At 42.4% G+C, this 17,049-nt stretch overlaps 1 protein-coding gene across 17 annotated transcripts in view; it reads left to right on the top strand.

Annotated features, from left to right (window-relative positions):
- satb2 (SATB homeobox 2) overlaps window positions 1-17,049 on the top strand; it is a 173,467-nt gene that overhangs the window by 41,749 nt on the left and 114,669 nt on the right. For all 17 annotated transcript variants that reach the window (XM_043692953.1, XM_043692952.1, XM_043692951.1 and 14 more), the window contains 2 exons: window positions 9,631-9,757; window positions 10,148-10,271. In XM_043692953.1, the coding sequence (XP_043548888.1) occupies window positions 9,631-9,757; window positions 10,148-10,271 (251 nt within the window). The remainder of the gene's footprint in view (window positions 1-9,630; window positions 9,758-10,147; window positions 10,272-17,049) is intronic.

The raw sequence follows: 17,049 nt of genomic DNA, 5'->3' as shown, positions 1-17,049 counted from the left end.
GATTTCAAGAAGGAATCGGATGTAGCACTTGAGGTTAAAGAGATGAATGGATATGGAGGAAAGCAGGAACAGGTGATTGATCTGGGTGATCACCCATGATCATGTTGAATGGAGCTCAAAGGGCCAAATGGCTGTCCTCACTCCTATTTACTATGTTTCTGTTGTTTTTCAATGGTCCTGTGAAATACCAAATGATATACCTTGTTAAAGGTAGTATATCAAAGTAAATTGTTGTTGTACAACGGAAAATAATGCTTGTCCGTGTGATGGATGTGATTCTCTGCTTATAATGTTTATATAATGGGAAACGGTGTGTAACCTTCAGCTGGGTTGATATCACCTTCATGCAGAGCAGCTGTAAGAATGTTATGATAAGATTTAATGTTTTAACCAATTGGCCAGTGTGGTAGTGTTTTAGAAGAAAACAATACTTTTAATCACTGTGATTGGATATTGTCAATTGTCAAAAAGATCATCCAAAGGGTGAGACTGAATGCTATTAGAACCAGTCTGACAGCTTTGATGCTGGGAGTGGAGCTGTTGGAATTTATCGTCACATTACTTTCTCTTTATGTTGGCTGCATTTTAATTTGAACCAGAAAACTTTTTCAATGAGTTAATGATTTCTGAGAATTGTAGTTACAAGTGCACTTAGTTAAAATTTGCCTCTGGTTACTTGCAGACAGCAGATGCATTCTCAAAATTCAGAGAAAACATTTTCTTTTCCTCAAAGAACCTTTACCCGATGTCCTCGCAATTGTTCAAGTTGAATTTTTTTTTAACCATTTGTGGCATCCTGATTTTGGGAGACAGTGAATATTCTGTGGTGTGAGTACAGGGACAGGCATTATGCAAGTCCACAGTGCTTATAGAATTGCTTGTGTTTGGAACAATAATAAACAGCAGGTTTGGACTGGTGATGAGTTTTACTCACTTAAGAAAAACAATAAAACTAAGGTTCCCATCGTTAAGATTAGATGACACTGTGCTAATATGGTGAATGATAAACATCAGTGACATGCCTATGGTGGGCGATGGGGGGAACTTTTGTGCTTTGGATACATTCCATAACTCTGAAAGGAATCTGATTTCCTAACACACTCTGTCTTGCAAAAGCTAGAGGGAAAACCATATCATCATGATAGATAACAGCAACTCACATTGTATTATCTGGAAGGTGCTCTATGAATGTCCGACATACTTTACAGAGGCAATATCAAAGCTGAATGGAACAGCAACTCATATAGGGCCATATTAGGGTGCATAATCAAAAGATTGATCGGCGTGGTAGATTTTAAAAAAGAAAGAGAAAGCAAGATAGAAGATTTAGGAAATAAATTTCAAAGATATTAGGATCTTGGCACTTGAAAGCATAGCTTTGTCAATGATGGAGCAATTAAAATTGGGAGATACTTAAAAGGCCAGAATGAGAGAAATGCAGATATCTCAGAGGGATTGTAGGACTGGAGGAGAACTCAGAGATAGGGGCTGACAAAGGAATGGAAGGATTTGGAAATAACAACGAGAATTTTAGAAGAAAGCCAGTGTAGATTTGCCAACACAAGGGCATTGAGTGAATGGCATTTGCTGTGAGTTAAAGCACAAGGAGCAGTTTCTGAAGTTCTCACGTTTACAGAGGGTTGAACATGGGATGACAACCAGAAGTAATTTGGAGTAATCAAGTCTGAAGGTGGCAGTGGCATGACTGAGGAGTTTGACAGCCAGAGAGCTGAGGTCGGGGTAGAGTTGGACAATGTTATGGAGGTGGAAATAAACAGCACTGACTTGGTTTGCAAACCTATTTTCGGGGTAATGTGACACCACTGCTGTGAATAGTCTGATTCAACTGCAAACAGTTGTCAGGAAAGGGATGGAACTGATGGTGAGGGAATTGGGTTTGTGGCAGGAATCAAAGACAGTGGCTTCAATCCTCACAACATTTAATTGAGAAAAATGTTTGTTTTTCCAGTATTTGAAGTCAGATGAGCATTGTGACAATTTCAAAAGTGCAGTGATAGAGGTAGATGGTGAGGTGCGGTTGGGTGGCGTCAATGTACGTGTCGAAACTGACGTTGTGTTCTCAGCTGATGTCACCACAGAGCAGCACGTAGATGAGAAATAGGAGGGGCTCAAGGATAAATACCTGGGAGAGACCAGCGGTGCAGAAATGGGAAGAGAAGTCATAGAACATAGAACATAGAACATTACAGCGCAGTACAGGCCCTTTGGCCCTTGATGTTGCGCCGACCTGTCATACCAATCTGAAGCCCATCTAATCTACACTATTCTATGTACGTCCATATGCTTGTCCAATGACGACTTAAATGTACTTAAAGTTGGCGAATCTACTACCATTGCAGGCAAAGCATTCCATACCCTTACTATTCTCTGAGTAAAGAAACTACCTCTGAGATCTGTCCTATATCTATCACCCCTCAATTTAAAGCTATGTCCCCTCATGCTCACTGTCACCATACTTGGGAAAAGGCTCTCCCTGTCCACCCTATCTAACCCTCTGATTATCTTATATGTCTCTATAAGTCACCTCTCAACCTTCTTCCCTCTAACGAAAACAACCTCAAGTCCCTCAGCCTTTCCTCATAAGACCTTCCCTCCATATCAGGCAATATCCTAGTAAATCGCCTCTACACACTTTCCAGAGCTTCCACATCCTTCTTATAATGCGGTGACAGAACTATACACAATACTCCAAGTGCGGCCGCACTAGAGCTTTGTACAGCTGCAGCATAACCTCATGGTTCTGGAACTCGATCCCTCTGTTAATAAAAGCTAAAACACTATATGCCTTCTTAACAACACTGTCAACCTGGGTGGCACCTTTCAAGGATCTGTGTACATGGACACCGAGATCTCTCTGCTCATCTACATTACCAAGAATCTTACCATTAGCCCAGTACTTTGCATTCTGGTTACTTCGACCAAAGTGAATCACCTCACACTTGTCCGCATTAAACTGCAAATTCCACCTCTCAGCCCAGCTCTGCAGCTTATCTATGTCTCTCTGTAACCTACAACATCCTTCGTCACTATCCACAACTCCAAGGACCTTAGTGTCATCTGCGAATTTACTAACCCACCCTTCTACGCCCTCATCCAGGTCATTTATAAAAATGGCGAACAGCAGTGGACCCAACACTGACCCTTGCAGTACACCACTAGTAACTGGACTCCAGGATGAACATTTCCCATCAACCACCACTCTCTGTCTTCTTTCAGCAAGCCAATTACTGATCCAAACTGCTATATCTCCCACAATCCCATTCCTCCGCATTTTGTACAATAGCCTACTGTGGGGAACCTTATCGAATGCCTTGCTGAAATCCACATACACCGCATCAACTAGTTTACTCTCATCTACTTGAAGTTCTAGAAAAAAATGTCTGAATTTGGGGGTTGCTGAAAGCACGGGCAAAGACCTTGGAGAGTAAAATAAATTGGAGATAGAGTGGTAGTGTGTGTGTGTGTGTGTGTGTGTGTGTGTGTGTGTGTCTAATTGGAGGAAGCTTCTGGACAAGAAAACAAAGTGGACAGACACTTCAAACATTTGTCTTAAATCCATCTGATTGCATCTTAAAAGTGCCACAAGCTCATTTATGCTAAGCAGGTTAATACTTCATTTTAAGGTGTGGGTGAAGGAATGTCATATAATGCCATTTAGCTTCAATCATTATTGTTATTACCAGTAATACCTAGTCTCCTGTATATTACTGTTTTGAAAACAAAATATGTCTGAAATGCACAGCAGATTGATTAGCATCTCAAAGATAAAGGGACAGGTTATTTATTGGGAATGTTCCATCATTGCATAGCAACTCTAATATTTTGTTTGGATAATAATAACTCTCTATTATCTATAAAGTCATAGTGTCATAAAGTAATACAGATGGAAACAGGCCCTTCGGCTCAAACTGGTTGATGCTGACCATCGTGCCCACTCATCTAGTTCCAGTTGCCCACATCTGGCCCATATCCCTCTAAATCCTTCCCACTCATGTACCTATCCAAATGTTTTTAAATGTTGCTATTCTACCTGCCTCAACCACTTTCTCTGGCAGCTCTTTCCAGATATGCACCACTCTCTGCATGGAGAAGTTGCCCGTCAGGTCTTTCTTAAATGTTTCCCCTCTCACCTTAAACCTATGCCCACTAGTTTTCAAATCTCCATCTCTGGGAAAAAGACAATATACATTCATCCTATCTACACCCCCTCCCGATTTCATACACTTCAATAAAGTCACTCCTCATTCTCCTATGTTCGAAGGAATAAAGTTCTATCTTGGCCAACCTCTCCCTATAACCAGGCCGAGTAGTCCTGGCAACATCCTCATAAATCTTCTTTGCACTCTTTCCAGTTTAACTATGTCTTTCCTATGACAGGGTGACCAAATAATCCAAGTGTGGCCTCACAAATGACTAATACAACTGTAACGTAACATCCCAACTCCTATACTCAGTGCCTTGATTGATGAAGGCCACTATGCTAAATGTCTTCTTCCCCACTCGCTTTCAATCAACTATGTACTTGTATTCTTAGGTCTCTCTATTCTACAACACTCCTCAGGACCTTACCATTTACTGTATAAGTGCTGTCTTGGTTTGACTTTCCAAACTTCTTGAAGCTGGTCAAAAATATTTTTGTTTTCTTTCTTCACAACCTTGATTCTTTTGCCATTGGATTCTGAGCAGTTTCAGAAAGGATAAAAACTGATTTTGACTTGAATAAACCATAGAATATCTTGTTTTTCCCATGTGTATGCAATATAAAATACAGTGACTAATGTGTACCATCGCTCGTACATAAGTGTCATTCACATTAACTTAGAATAGAATAAAATAAACTTAAAGAGAGTCCATGTTTCTTTCTCCACTGCAACAGAGTCCTGCTCCAGGCTTTCCAGCCCACACCATGCTTCTGAGAGTGTTTAGCTCTGGGCTTTCCAACCCACGCTATCTCACTGAGAGTGACCTGCTCCGGGCTACACCAGCCCCGAAACATCGATTTTCCTGCTCCTTGGATGCTGCCTAACCTGCTGTGCTTTTCCAGCACCACTCTAATCTAAACACTTACAAATGAAGCCTCACCTGTCATTGGTTGACATTACTTTGGGGATATTTCGGATAAGAGTTCATAAGTCAACATGATGGGGATCAGAATTCCTCAGGGATTCCATTTGTCAGATACTCGAACTCTGGTGAATGATAGAGGTGCACATCTCGGCTGTTCTTGAGAGTTTTGCCCTTCGCCTCGTCTCCCTTTTACAGACAAATATCGCTGGGACGGAACCAGCAACAGTGACTCCCATTGCAGGGAGTTGTCAATTTAATAGCTCAACGGGGACGTGGAATATGAGTGGAGATTGGCTTCTTGGAGATGTGAGGAATGTCAGCCTCTGTGTCGATCAGTGTGGAGGTCTGTGCCTGAGTGTCACAAGTAGCAGCAAGTATAATCCAAGTCATTATAGACATTCCCATTTTCATGGTGAATGGTACAGCTTGCTTCATGGTTAGCTGGTTGTCTCAGCCAGGCAAGCTTGATGAACTGACCTAATTATTGTGAGCAGATCATGGATTTCTCGGCCATTATCATCAGACCAGTCCCAGTTCATTTTAATGCTGAATCTGAATACCTTACTGGAAGTTCTTTTTTGGTCATTCATGGGACATGGGTGTTGCTGGCTGTTAATTGTCCATCCCTCAATGTCCTGGAGAAAGTGGTGGTGAGCTGCTTTCTTTGAACACTGCATTCTATTCTTTGTACATAGAAAAAAGTGTCAAGAAGGAGGGAGTTCCTGAATTTTGACCCAGCATAGTGATATATTTCCAAGTCTGGATGGTGAGTGGAATGATGGGATCTTACGCATGTATTTGCTGCCCTTGTCCTTCTAGCTGGTAGTGGTGGTGGGATCAGAAGATGAGGCTTGCTGGGCGTAGAATGTTGAATTGTTGACTTAAAATGCATCTGTTGGGTTACTTGTAGTTCTGTTCTTGGGCTTAGGCTTGTAATGAAACTTCAGGAGAATAAACTGATGGTCTGTAAGACAGTTATCATTGTGTACAATTCTATTAGAACCACAGAACACTTACAGAAAAGAAAGAGGCTATTCAGCCCATTAAGCCTGCACCAGTTAAATAAACTAGCTGCCCATTTTAAACATGTTTACCATCATGTGGTCTTGGTATGTAGAACATTCTTTAATCCTGAACTGATGCACCAAGATATACTGTATCTGCTGCTAGAACACAGAAGCGCAGATACATGCAGGTAGTGGCAAAGTAATCTTTTTGTTGAAAGATGTTGTTGATGATCAGCTGTTTTTGTGCATAGAGTTCCAGGTGTGCATGTCCACTTTCTGAACATTCCATTCCCTGATTGACTGTCATGACCAGCTCCTGAAACCACTAAGGATGTATCCATAGCAGGGTCATTCAGGATGGGTGCATGGAGGTCGGTATGGAGCTGAGCTTTATTCAGCTGAATTAACCCTCCAGTTTGGAGCAGAAATGCTCATGGGACTTGCATGCTGCATGTCTTGGAGGGGGAAAGACATTGACAACACTAATGAGGAGGCTTTAGAGTTTAGTGACAATTATTTACTTCACCATAAAGGTGACACTGAAGAGGCCTTGTTCACCTTGACGTCTCTGTGACTGATAGCGGGTATAGCTCATGTTGTGCTCTGTCAGGTTGCCTTGGTGTGAGAAGCAGGCCTCACTCAAGGTTGTCACATCAATGTCTGGAGTGGCTAGCTCATGGACAACCAAAGTGAAGGGCCATTGAGGTGACTGTTTTTTACATAGTTGAGGATTGCTCCCCACTCAAGCAGGCAAGTGTCGGGGATTTTCTTCTTTTACCAACTTTTGAAGTGCAGCTAGTAGTTTGTGTTGTCTTCTATGCTACAATCAGATAGAGCTGTTGACTCAAGCAAATCATTTGATGGTGGGAGATGAGAATCTGTTTAGAGCACCCTTTCTAGGCAACTCTCTAATTCAGAGCAAGCAATACTATCCTTCAAAAAGACTGCTTGGTCTCTCTGGATGTTCTGTCGAAGTCTTAGCATATTTATCAACTTTATTTTCTCTCTCTCCAGATGCTGCCATACCTGCTGAGTTTCCCTAGCACTTCCTGTTTTTCTACGTTTCTACAAAAAGCACAATGCCACGAGTAGATGCACGTGAGAAAAATGGATGGTTCTGATTCCTAATAGAGAATCTGAGGTTTAAACTGCAAGCAATACAGAGGAATAGTTGTAAAATTAAAAGGATATAATCAAAAATGAGAGTTACCTTAATCCCCAAATGTGAGACTCGTAAGCTTCAAAACCAATCTAAATCTATATTCTAGGTTTGAATACTTGGGGCTGTGTCTTTACATCAATAGGTTTAGATTAGATTAGATTACTTACAGTGTGGAAACAGGCCCTTCGGCCCAACAAGTCCACACTGACCCGCCGAAGTGCAACCCACCCATATCCCTACATTTACCCCTTACCTAACACTATGGGCAATTTAGCATGGCCAATTCACCTAACCTGCACATCTTTGGACTGTGGGAGTAAACCGGAGCACCCGGAGGAAACCCACGCAGACACGGGGAGAACGTGCAAACTCCACACAGTCAGTCACCTGAGGCGGGAATTGAACCCGGGTCTCAGGTGCTGTGAGACCACTGCTTTCAATTTTCCATAGTTGGTGAAAGGGCAACCTATTATAATGTTCAATTCTATGAAACATTTGTTTTGATCTGTTCTTGAAAAGTGAGACCTTATGTAACAATTACGTTGGTCAGTGCTCATCGTCTTTATTCAAAGTACAGTTTTATGTGCAATAACAAGACTCAGAGCCTAATATTCTTCTATCTGATAACGATTTTAACTATCAGGACTTGCATTGTATGTTTACATGCTTGTGCAAGAGAGAGAACCATAGACTACTGATTGTTGGGTTGTGTATTTTCTTATCAGCAAATTCACATCATTGTGAAGGGAGTCAACCAAATTATGTTTTGCAAGCGTGTTTGGATCCTTGTTTTAAAAAAAAGTTCCTCTGCGAGTCTTACAGAAAGATAATTTTCTCACTTAATACGAAAGTAGTATACAATACCATTTGGCCTTCACTGACCTAATCTAACCAAAGAAAAAGGTAACTAATTATCCAAAGAAACTAAAGCTATTGTAGCAAAATGTATTTATGTTAGTTTGCAAAGAAATGATCGACTTACAATTTTAAAAATAACCACATTTGAATAAAAAGTGGAGCTGAAAAGTCTCAAGATGCTGTGCTCAAGGTTAGTGGTGGATAGCTAACTGGACAGACTGTGAATTCAGGGCAGGGAGTCAGATGTTCGCAGGGGCCATAGCTTATGATCCTATGCTCTAGTGAAACATTTGTTGCTTACTGCATTTGTACCAATTTTTCAGGTTAGATGTCGACTGATGGTTTTTTGAACCTGTCTGCTTGTCAATGGGCAATAATCTGCCCAGTTCTAGTCCCTCCCTTTAGTGCAATTTCTGGTTAAATCTCTCAACAATAATCTCTGTTCCATTTCTTGAAATCTCTTCCTGTATTTACCTCATGTCACATATGATCTGGGGAGGGAGAGGATGCAAACCTTAAATGGAAACAAGGGAGGAATACCAGTTTAACCAAGAGGGCAAGTAGCCAGAGAGAACCAGGATAAGTTTGGTGGGTAGGGATAACAAATTCCAGGGCGAATGGTGGGAGGGGTGATGGATTAGCATCTGAATGATCTAATACATATCGCAACAACATTAATATCCCCTTAGGGAATGAAGGGAAATCCTTCTTAATTGTTGAAGTGTCTTCCAGAATACAAATCAGAGAATGTGGATTACAGAATGTGTCAAATTTCACTTTCACCATGACTATGGGAATTACTTCCAACTTTGGTAGATCTATAAAACTGCCAGTGGCGACCCTGGCTGCCAGTTGTATTTACTGTGCTTATTGATTATAACGGAACAGAACATTAGACAGCCTGTTTTAACAGGTGACAGGTCTTTGAGTGCCTGTGTTACATCCACACTGAAGTTAGACTTGGTTCTTAATATCCCATAACTCTACAGAGACTGTAAGGTTGTTTGATTCGCTTTTTTGAAGCAATTGGACAAACGTTTGCTTGCTTTCTGCTTGCGCAAGTTCACCATTGTGATATTTCCCAAGTCAAACTGATTTTCTATTTATTACTTTCATGTTACTTATTGGCTCACCAACATACATGTGTCACACCAGCTCTACAAAGCACAGTAGGGAATATGGCCCCGGTTAAACCAAACCGATACACATGAAAACTTGAAGTTTACGAAAGGGTCTAAAGCGTTCTGACTAATTTGAATGTTCAGAGTGTTTGATTAAAACGAATATAACCAATATAATAAAGTGAAAGTACTTTTATTACCTTGTTCGGTGAGAATATTCACATATCTGGTATTACTGAGATACAATTGATAAAGCAAAGAGTGTGTTAACTGTGAAGGATTTCTCCGGGGAAGGGATCAGGGAGATGGTTAAGCTATTTTATTTTGTTATTCCTTTGTGCTGACTCACACCTATTGATGACCTTTTTAAGACCTTTGTTATAAATCAATGCAGGGATGATCAAGGTTGGGAAGTGGAGTCCTCTGCCCCTGAATTATCTCACTGAAGCACCAGATGCAACAGTAGCTGATATGTTACAAGATGTCCATCATGTTGTGACACTGAAAATCCAATTACAAAGGTGGGTGCTTTCCAAACATCTGTCAATTGCCGCAGCCAATGACACTGTGTGAAACGAGTTTGTAACTGTACAGAATCTGCAGGCTCACTGCATTCCACTGACTTTTTTTTTGGTCCCCTTCAAAGTTTTTGAATTTAAAAAAAAGTTTTAGAATGAGCCTGGAGTGGGAGAAACTCATCAGTCTAAAACAGGAGGGTTCAAAAACAAAATGTGATGCAACGTGGCAGCTTGACCCTGCCCCATTGTGCCTCTGGCTAGTTTTGTGATTTGTAACAGACTGTGGAAGATATATGTCCCCTGTGTCGCTAGGCCAATAGCTGGTGTGGGTGTGGATTTGTTGGTTTTGATTTCTCCCCCCAAAAAAACCCTTTCCTGTTTTGTGTTTCACAGCTGTGCAAAATTTGAGGACCTTCCGGCAGAACAGTGGAACCACGCCACTGTCAGGAACGCATTGAAGGAGCTGCTAAAAGAGATGAACCAGAGCACACTAGCCAAAGAGTGCCCTCTCTCCCAGGTTGAACTTCCAGATTTAAACCACTTTATTTACCTATACGAGTGCAAAATCATTGGAAATCTGAAACCCAAACCAGAAAGCAAATGCTGGAAACACACAGCAGGTCAGGCAGCACCCATGACGTGAGAGAAGCAGAGTTAATGGTTCAGATCGGTCATAGAGTAGTACAGCACAGAAACAGACCTTTCGGTCCAACTCATCAATGCCAACCAGATATCACCCAATCTAATCCCACCTGCCAGCACTTGGCCCATATCCCTCTAAACCCTTCCTACTCGTCTACCCATCCAGATGCCTCTTAAATGTTGCCATTGTACCAGCCTCCACCACTTCCTCTGGCAGCTCATTCCATACACAACCACCCTCTGCTTGAAAATGTTGCCCCTTGGATCCCTGTTAAATCTTTCCTCTCTCATCTTAAACCTATGCCCTCTAGTTTAGGACTCTCCGACCCTGGGGAAAAGACATTGTCTATTCATCCTGTCCATGCAGGTTGTAGGATAAGACAGAGCCAGGGAGAAAGCAGCAGCAAAAGTACATCAGGGGTATGTCTATGAAAGGATGGAGGGCACAGTGCTTCACTGACAAGGGGGAGTGATGGTGCAAGGCCGGAGGAGGCGATAATAGAATAAGTGCAGAAACAAAAGATGAACCTTGAGAATGTAACACGTTGGTAATACCAACTGCTTCTACACTATTTACTGGAGCGTGCCCCAGCTTGAGGACCTACAACTATAAACGGCAATGCTTTAATCTGAAAGAGAAACAATACTTTAACCAGGCACGAGGTGCAGCCAGAATTTTAGTATTGTATGAAAAATTCAATTAAGTGGGTTACTTCAATGTACGTGACGAGAGTCTCACCCACTAGCTGGAGAGCTAGTGAAAGCCCTGCTTTGCCTCTGTTTAGGAAAGCTTGCTCCATTAAGTGCCAATCAGGTAGCTCATTGGGCAGTGGCGGGCTTTTGCCTGGGGCTATACGTCCTGTTGGTTGTGATTTGCTGGCTTCTTTGCTCACAGCAGCGCCACTGGGGAGTGATGGATGCTGCTGGTACTGTATCTACCCAAGGGACCAGCCACACCAAGGTGAGTGATAGAGGGAGGGAGATTGGAAGGCGAGGATTGCGGAGGGCAGTGGTGGCTATCCATAAGGACCCTCTAGGTGCTTTTGAAGAAAGGGCAACCTGCAATTCCTCTCCCCTTCCCATTCCCTCCCCCTCCACTACGGCCCCAACAGGCTTTGCTTTTCAGGCTTCAGGCATCATGTATCTTGCTGCTGGGTCACTACCAACCCATTAAATGGGCATTCACTGACCACTTATGGGCCTTCAGTGGTGGGAGGATGAGAAGGCAATTCCACCATGGACTGAATCAAGGCAGAGGCAGGAAGCTGGAGGTACCCTTAGCATTGCATCCCCTCCTACTCCTACAACACAATGAAATGCACCTCTACAGCCAATAAACTAAAAACAGAGGAAGGTATTTAACTCCAGTTAAGGACAAGTAGGTAATGCCATTTATTAGCTTCTCCAAACTCACACGTGTAGTTCCTTATCATCAGAAAGAAAGGTCAGTTTCATCAGTTGCGGGTCCAGCTACTTTGAAGTCCTGCTACTTAAAAAATTTGATTACCATCTCTTTATCAGAATTTTATCACCCCTTTCACGCTGACTATATTTCTCAGCTTTCAGACTAAGCTCTTTGGGCCTGAATAACTTGATGCTGCTGCAGTTTGCCACCATTCTAATCTAGTCTGGGCCTGCCCGACATTAGGCCAACACTGCTGACTAAGTTGTGTAACAGTTAACATGGCTTGGGCTGTAGCTGCACATTATAAGTGTCACTGCTATGCACTCAGGAATAGTGGCTGATGACATTCAGGCATAAATTGATGAAGGAACTAAATGTAATATGTACAGGTTTGCAAACAATACAAAACCGGGTGGTCGGATGATGCAGAGATACTTTAGTGTCAACTGGACAAGCTGAGTGAATGGACAAACACGTGTCAGATGGAATGTAATGTGGATAACTGTGAGATTATCCAATTTGATAGCAAAAAACAGGAAGGCGGTTTATTACCTGAATGGTGATAAATTGGGAAAGGGGGAGGTGCAATGAGACATGAGCATCTTTGTCACCAATTGCTGAAAGTAAGTGTGTGGGTGCAGCAGGTGATGAAGGTAAATGCCATGTTGGCCTTCATAGAGAATAGCCATGACTTGGATGTGCAGGTGTTGGACTGGGGTGAACAAAGTTAAAAATCACTCAACACTGGGTTATGGTCCAATGGGTTTATTTGGAAGCACTAGCTTTCGGAGTGCTGCTCCTTCATCAGGTGGTTGACCTGATGAAGAAGCAGTGCTTTGAAAGCTACTGATTCCAAATGAACCTGTTGAACTATAACCTGGTATTGTGTGAGTTTTAACTCCATAGAGAATAGATTTGAGTACAGGAGCAGGGATGTCTTGCTGAAATTATACAGCGTCTTGGTGAGGCCACACCTGGAGTATTGTGTGCAGTTTTGGTCACCAAATGTGAGGAAGGATATTCTGCTGTGGAGGGAGTGCAACAAACAACAACCAGATTGATTCCTGGGTTGGCAGGACTGAGGTATGAAGAGGGACTGAATTGGTCAGAATTATGTCCGCTGGGAGTTTGGAAAAATGAGGAGAGATCTAATGGAAATGAATAAAATTTGAACAGGACTAGTCAGGGTAAATGCAGGAAGGATGTTCCTGAGGACCAGAGAGTCTGGAACCAGGGGTCAGAGTCTAAAGTTCTGAGGTAGGTGAGTTAGGATTGAGATGAGGAGAAATCTCTTCACCCAGAGAGTGGTGCCATAGAAAACAATGATATAATTGAATGTTTTCAAGAAGGTGTAAAACATAATTCTGAGGGTTAACGGCATCACAGAGTATGGGGCGAAAGTGAAAACAGGATTCTGAGTTGAATGATTGGCCATTAACATATTGAATGGTGGAGCAGACTCGAAGGGCAGAATGACCTACTCTTGCTCCTAGTTTCTGTTTTCTATGTTAATCATCAGCTCCTGCAGCTCAGCATTGGCTGCTGGGAGGTTAACTCATGTGCACAAGACAACACTGTTGGCTGATCATGCCTGAGCCCAAATACAAATGCCTGCTCTGCAAAGCTTTACCCTCAAGAGAGTGAATTTGCAAGATGTGAATTTCCCTCCATCTCTCATGAAAATGTCAACTTCATCTTCAGTCCTTCAACTAATTCTTTCATTCTTAGTGTGTAGCTAAAACTATGAAGCTGAGACTTTCTGTTCAGTGCATATGGCCCCTGTTTAGATTTATTTGACTCGGTTTAGTAGCAGCATTAAAATAATGATATTGAAGTAACTTAGACCAGGTGCGTTACTAGGTTATACCATTCCTTTTAAAAGTTGTCCTTTCTGTATTATGGATGTTAGTGGCTAAATCAGTATTTACTGCCCATCCCTAATTGCCCTGGAGAAAGTGGTGGTATCTTCATGAACCGCTGCACCCTTTGGAGTGTGGGAACATGCACAGTGCTGATCAGAAGGGAATTTTGGGATTTTGACCCAGCAAAACTAAAGGATGATGTGTGGCTTGAAGGGGAACCTTCATGTGGTGTTCCCATATATCTGCTGCCTTTGCCATTGTTGGTGTGAGATGTTGTGAGTTTGGAAGGGGCTGTCATGGAGCCTGGATGGGTTGCTGCAGTGCATCTTGTAGCTGGTACGACTGTTGCTACTGCGTGTCAATGCTGGAGGGAGTAAATGTTTAAGGCGGTAGTTGGAGTGCCAATCAAGTGGACTTGAGTGTTGGAGCTGCATTCATCCAAGCAAGTGAGGAGTATTCCATTGTAATCTTGAGTTATGCCTTCTAGATGGACAGGCTTTCAGGATCAGGAAGTGTGTTACCCTCTGCTGAATTCTCAGCTTCTGACCTTTTCTTGAAGCCATGGTATTTAAATAGCTGGTCCAGTTCAGTTTCTGCTAAACGGTAACCACTAAAACATTGATTGAGGTTGTTTCAATGGTGATAAAGACATTGAGTGTCAAGGGGAGATGGTTAGATTCTATCTTGTTGGAGATGGTTATTACCTGGCATATGTGTGGTGCAGATGCTACTTGCTGCTTATCAGCACAAGCCTCAATATCGTTCAGGTCTTGATGCATTAGGACATAGATTGCTTTGGTATCTGAGGAGTTGCAAATGGTGCTGAGCATTTTGCAATCATCAGCGAACATCCCCACTTCTGACCTTATGGTCGAGGGAAATTCATTGATGAAGCAGTTGAAGACGGTTGGCCTGAGGACACTAACCTGAGGAACTCATGCAGAGGCGTTCTGAGACTGAGGCAGTAATTGGTATGTTTGGATGTATTCTGCTTTTAGCAAACAGGACATACCTGGGCAGTTTTCCATGTTGCTGGGCAGAAGCCAATCGTTGTAACTGTTCTGGTGTAGCTTGGCTAGAGGAATGGCTAGTTCTGGAACACAAAATTTTCTAGTAATACAGCCAGGATGTTGTCAGAACCCATAGCATTTGCGGTGTCCAGCCCCATAAGCCATTTCTTAATATCACATGGAGTGAATGAAATTGACTGAAGTCTAGCGTCCATGAAGTTGGGTATCTAAGGAGGAGACTGAGGTAGATCATCCACTCGACACACCTGGTTGAAAATGCTTCCCCCATTTTTTTAGTACTACATGTTTGACAAATGCCCTTTTCCAGTAATTTATTGAACTGACCATCACCATTCACAACTGAGTATAACAAGCCCACAGGACTTTTGTCAGATTTGTTCATTGTGGGACCGCAAGGCTCTGTGTTTTGCTTGCTGCTTCTACTGCTCGACATGCATTCACTCCTCTGTTTGTGTCTTTATTGGTTTCTAACCTCAGTTTTCATACACTCAGTGTTGCTTCTGGCCATGTTTCCTGATACTCCTCATGGAACCTGGCTCATTAGCTGGAGGAGGCTCAGTCTGGCAGACTGTTCTCACCAGTCAAACAGCTTAGTCTGTACCCATTCTGGTGAGCCATTCATTGTGATGGCCATTGAAGCCCCCCAGCCAGAGTACTGACTCCAAGCCTGCTGTTGTTAGCATTCATTTCAAATGACATCCAGTGTAAAGGAACACTGACTTAATGGCCAAGAGGTGAGGGGAGGCAGAATGCAGGATGGGCGAAAATCAGCAGATTTCCTTGCTCATGTTTGACCTGATGCAATGAGATGTCATGGAGTCTGGAGACAATGTTGGGGACTTTCAGTGCAACTCCCTGCTGACTGTATACCATGTTGGTATCTCTGGTGAGTCTGTCCCACTGAGTCAGGATACACTATGGTTTAATGATAGAGGAGTCTGTGACATTGAACGTTTCTGTGAGTACAATCAAGCTGTTTGCCTGTGCAGACCAAGCTGAGGCAGGTGCTAGTAAAACACCCCTCTGGTGGACACAATCTAGCAATTGGCATAAGGTTGTACCAACATATTTTGCAATCATATTTTAAAGCAACTCTGTTTGGCAAAGTGCTTGGCTATTCAGCATCACAATGAGTATATTGTAATGCTTCACTTAATTACTTGTCACGCAATGGCCTTCAGATTCTTTCAATCTTTAAGCAAAAGAAAAAACTTGCTTTTTTTCCCTGAAGCTAGTCCTTGTTAGATTATGAATTGTGTCTTTTCCTCTTGTGACAGACCACCAAAACAGTAGCAAACCAACCAAATATTATATTAGAGTGAGACTAGGCAATGGATAATATTAAATCAAAAGCAAAACTCTGGATTTTCTGGAAATCGAAAATAAAAGAGAAAATGTTGGAAACACGTGACAGATCAGGCAGCATCCGTCAGGGCATTGACCCAAAATGTTCATTTGGGTTCACCTTTCGCCACTTGCTAAGGCAGCCTGCATGAAGTCAGTGTCACTGTTAACCAGGAACTAGTGCCATTCGGGACTTTTAATATTGACGACACACAGATGAAGTTAAACATTGGAGACACTTAGCTTTGGTTTCTCAAAGATAAAGCATGAATGCTCACCCATGAGTAGCAAACATAAGGTTTTCCATTCTTATTGTTGAATATATGGAAACACTCTGGGGTGAACGTAGAGAAAAATGACATATATTGGCTTGGTAGTACAGACACCGTGAATATCGCTGGAAGAAGTGTTCTTTTCTGTCTTGCACTCATTGGGCAGATCCATAAGCATGGTGAACAATTGATGCTGCATTTTCCATGGAGCCACCATGATCAAATAGAGTGAACTGCCAATCAATTCGCACTCTTTTCTCATGCAGTATATATTGTTATTCCTGTTGAAAATTGGCATTCTTGTATCTGTCCCGTTGAGTGCTTATCTCTTTTTCAGCTGTAATAGCTTTCTTAAACTACTATGATTGGTGGAGTAAGCTGAGGTCTGACACCCAGAGGCAAGAAACAGTACACACTTATGCTTAGTTAGCGATTCCATTGGTTAAGCTGTGACCTGCAGTCAGTAACATTGATGTTGAAATTCAATATAGATTTTAGTTGAATCCTCCTCCGTTTTGTTGACAGTGCTATATTGGAGAGGTAGTTAAGAGGTAGGTCCCAGATAGGTAGTGAGGTGGGATGTCAGAGTGATCAGTTGCTGAGATGATGGGGTGGCAGGTATGTTGGTGAGGTGGGGGAGAAGGTGGCAAGTTGATGTACAGGGATGTACTGGATGACAGGAGAAGATGGGTCAACAGCCCTGGGGCTTATGGGTCAGGATATGCAGTCAGGAGTTGGA

This window comes from Chiloscyllium plagiosum, chromosome 7 (genome assembly GCF_004010195.1).
Source record: "Chiloscyllium plagiosum isolate BGI_BamShark_2017 chromosome 7, ASM401019v2, whole genome shotgun sequence".
Lineage (NCBI taxonomy): Eukaryota > Metazoa > Chordata > Chondrichthyes > Orectolobiformes > Hemiscylliidae > Chiloscyllium > Chiloscyllium plagiosum.
This window is presented reverse-complemented; position numbering and strand designations above follow the sequence as displayed.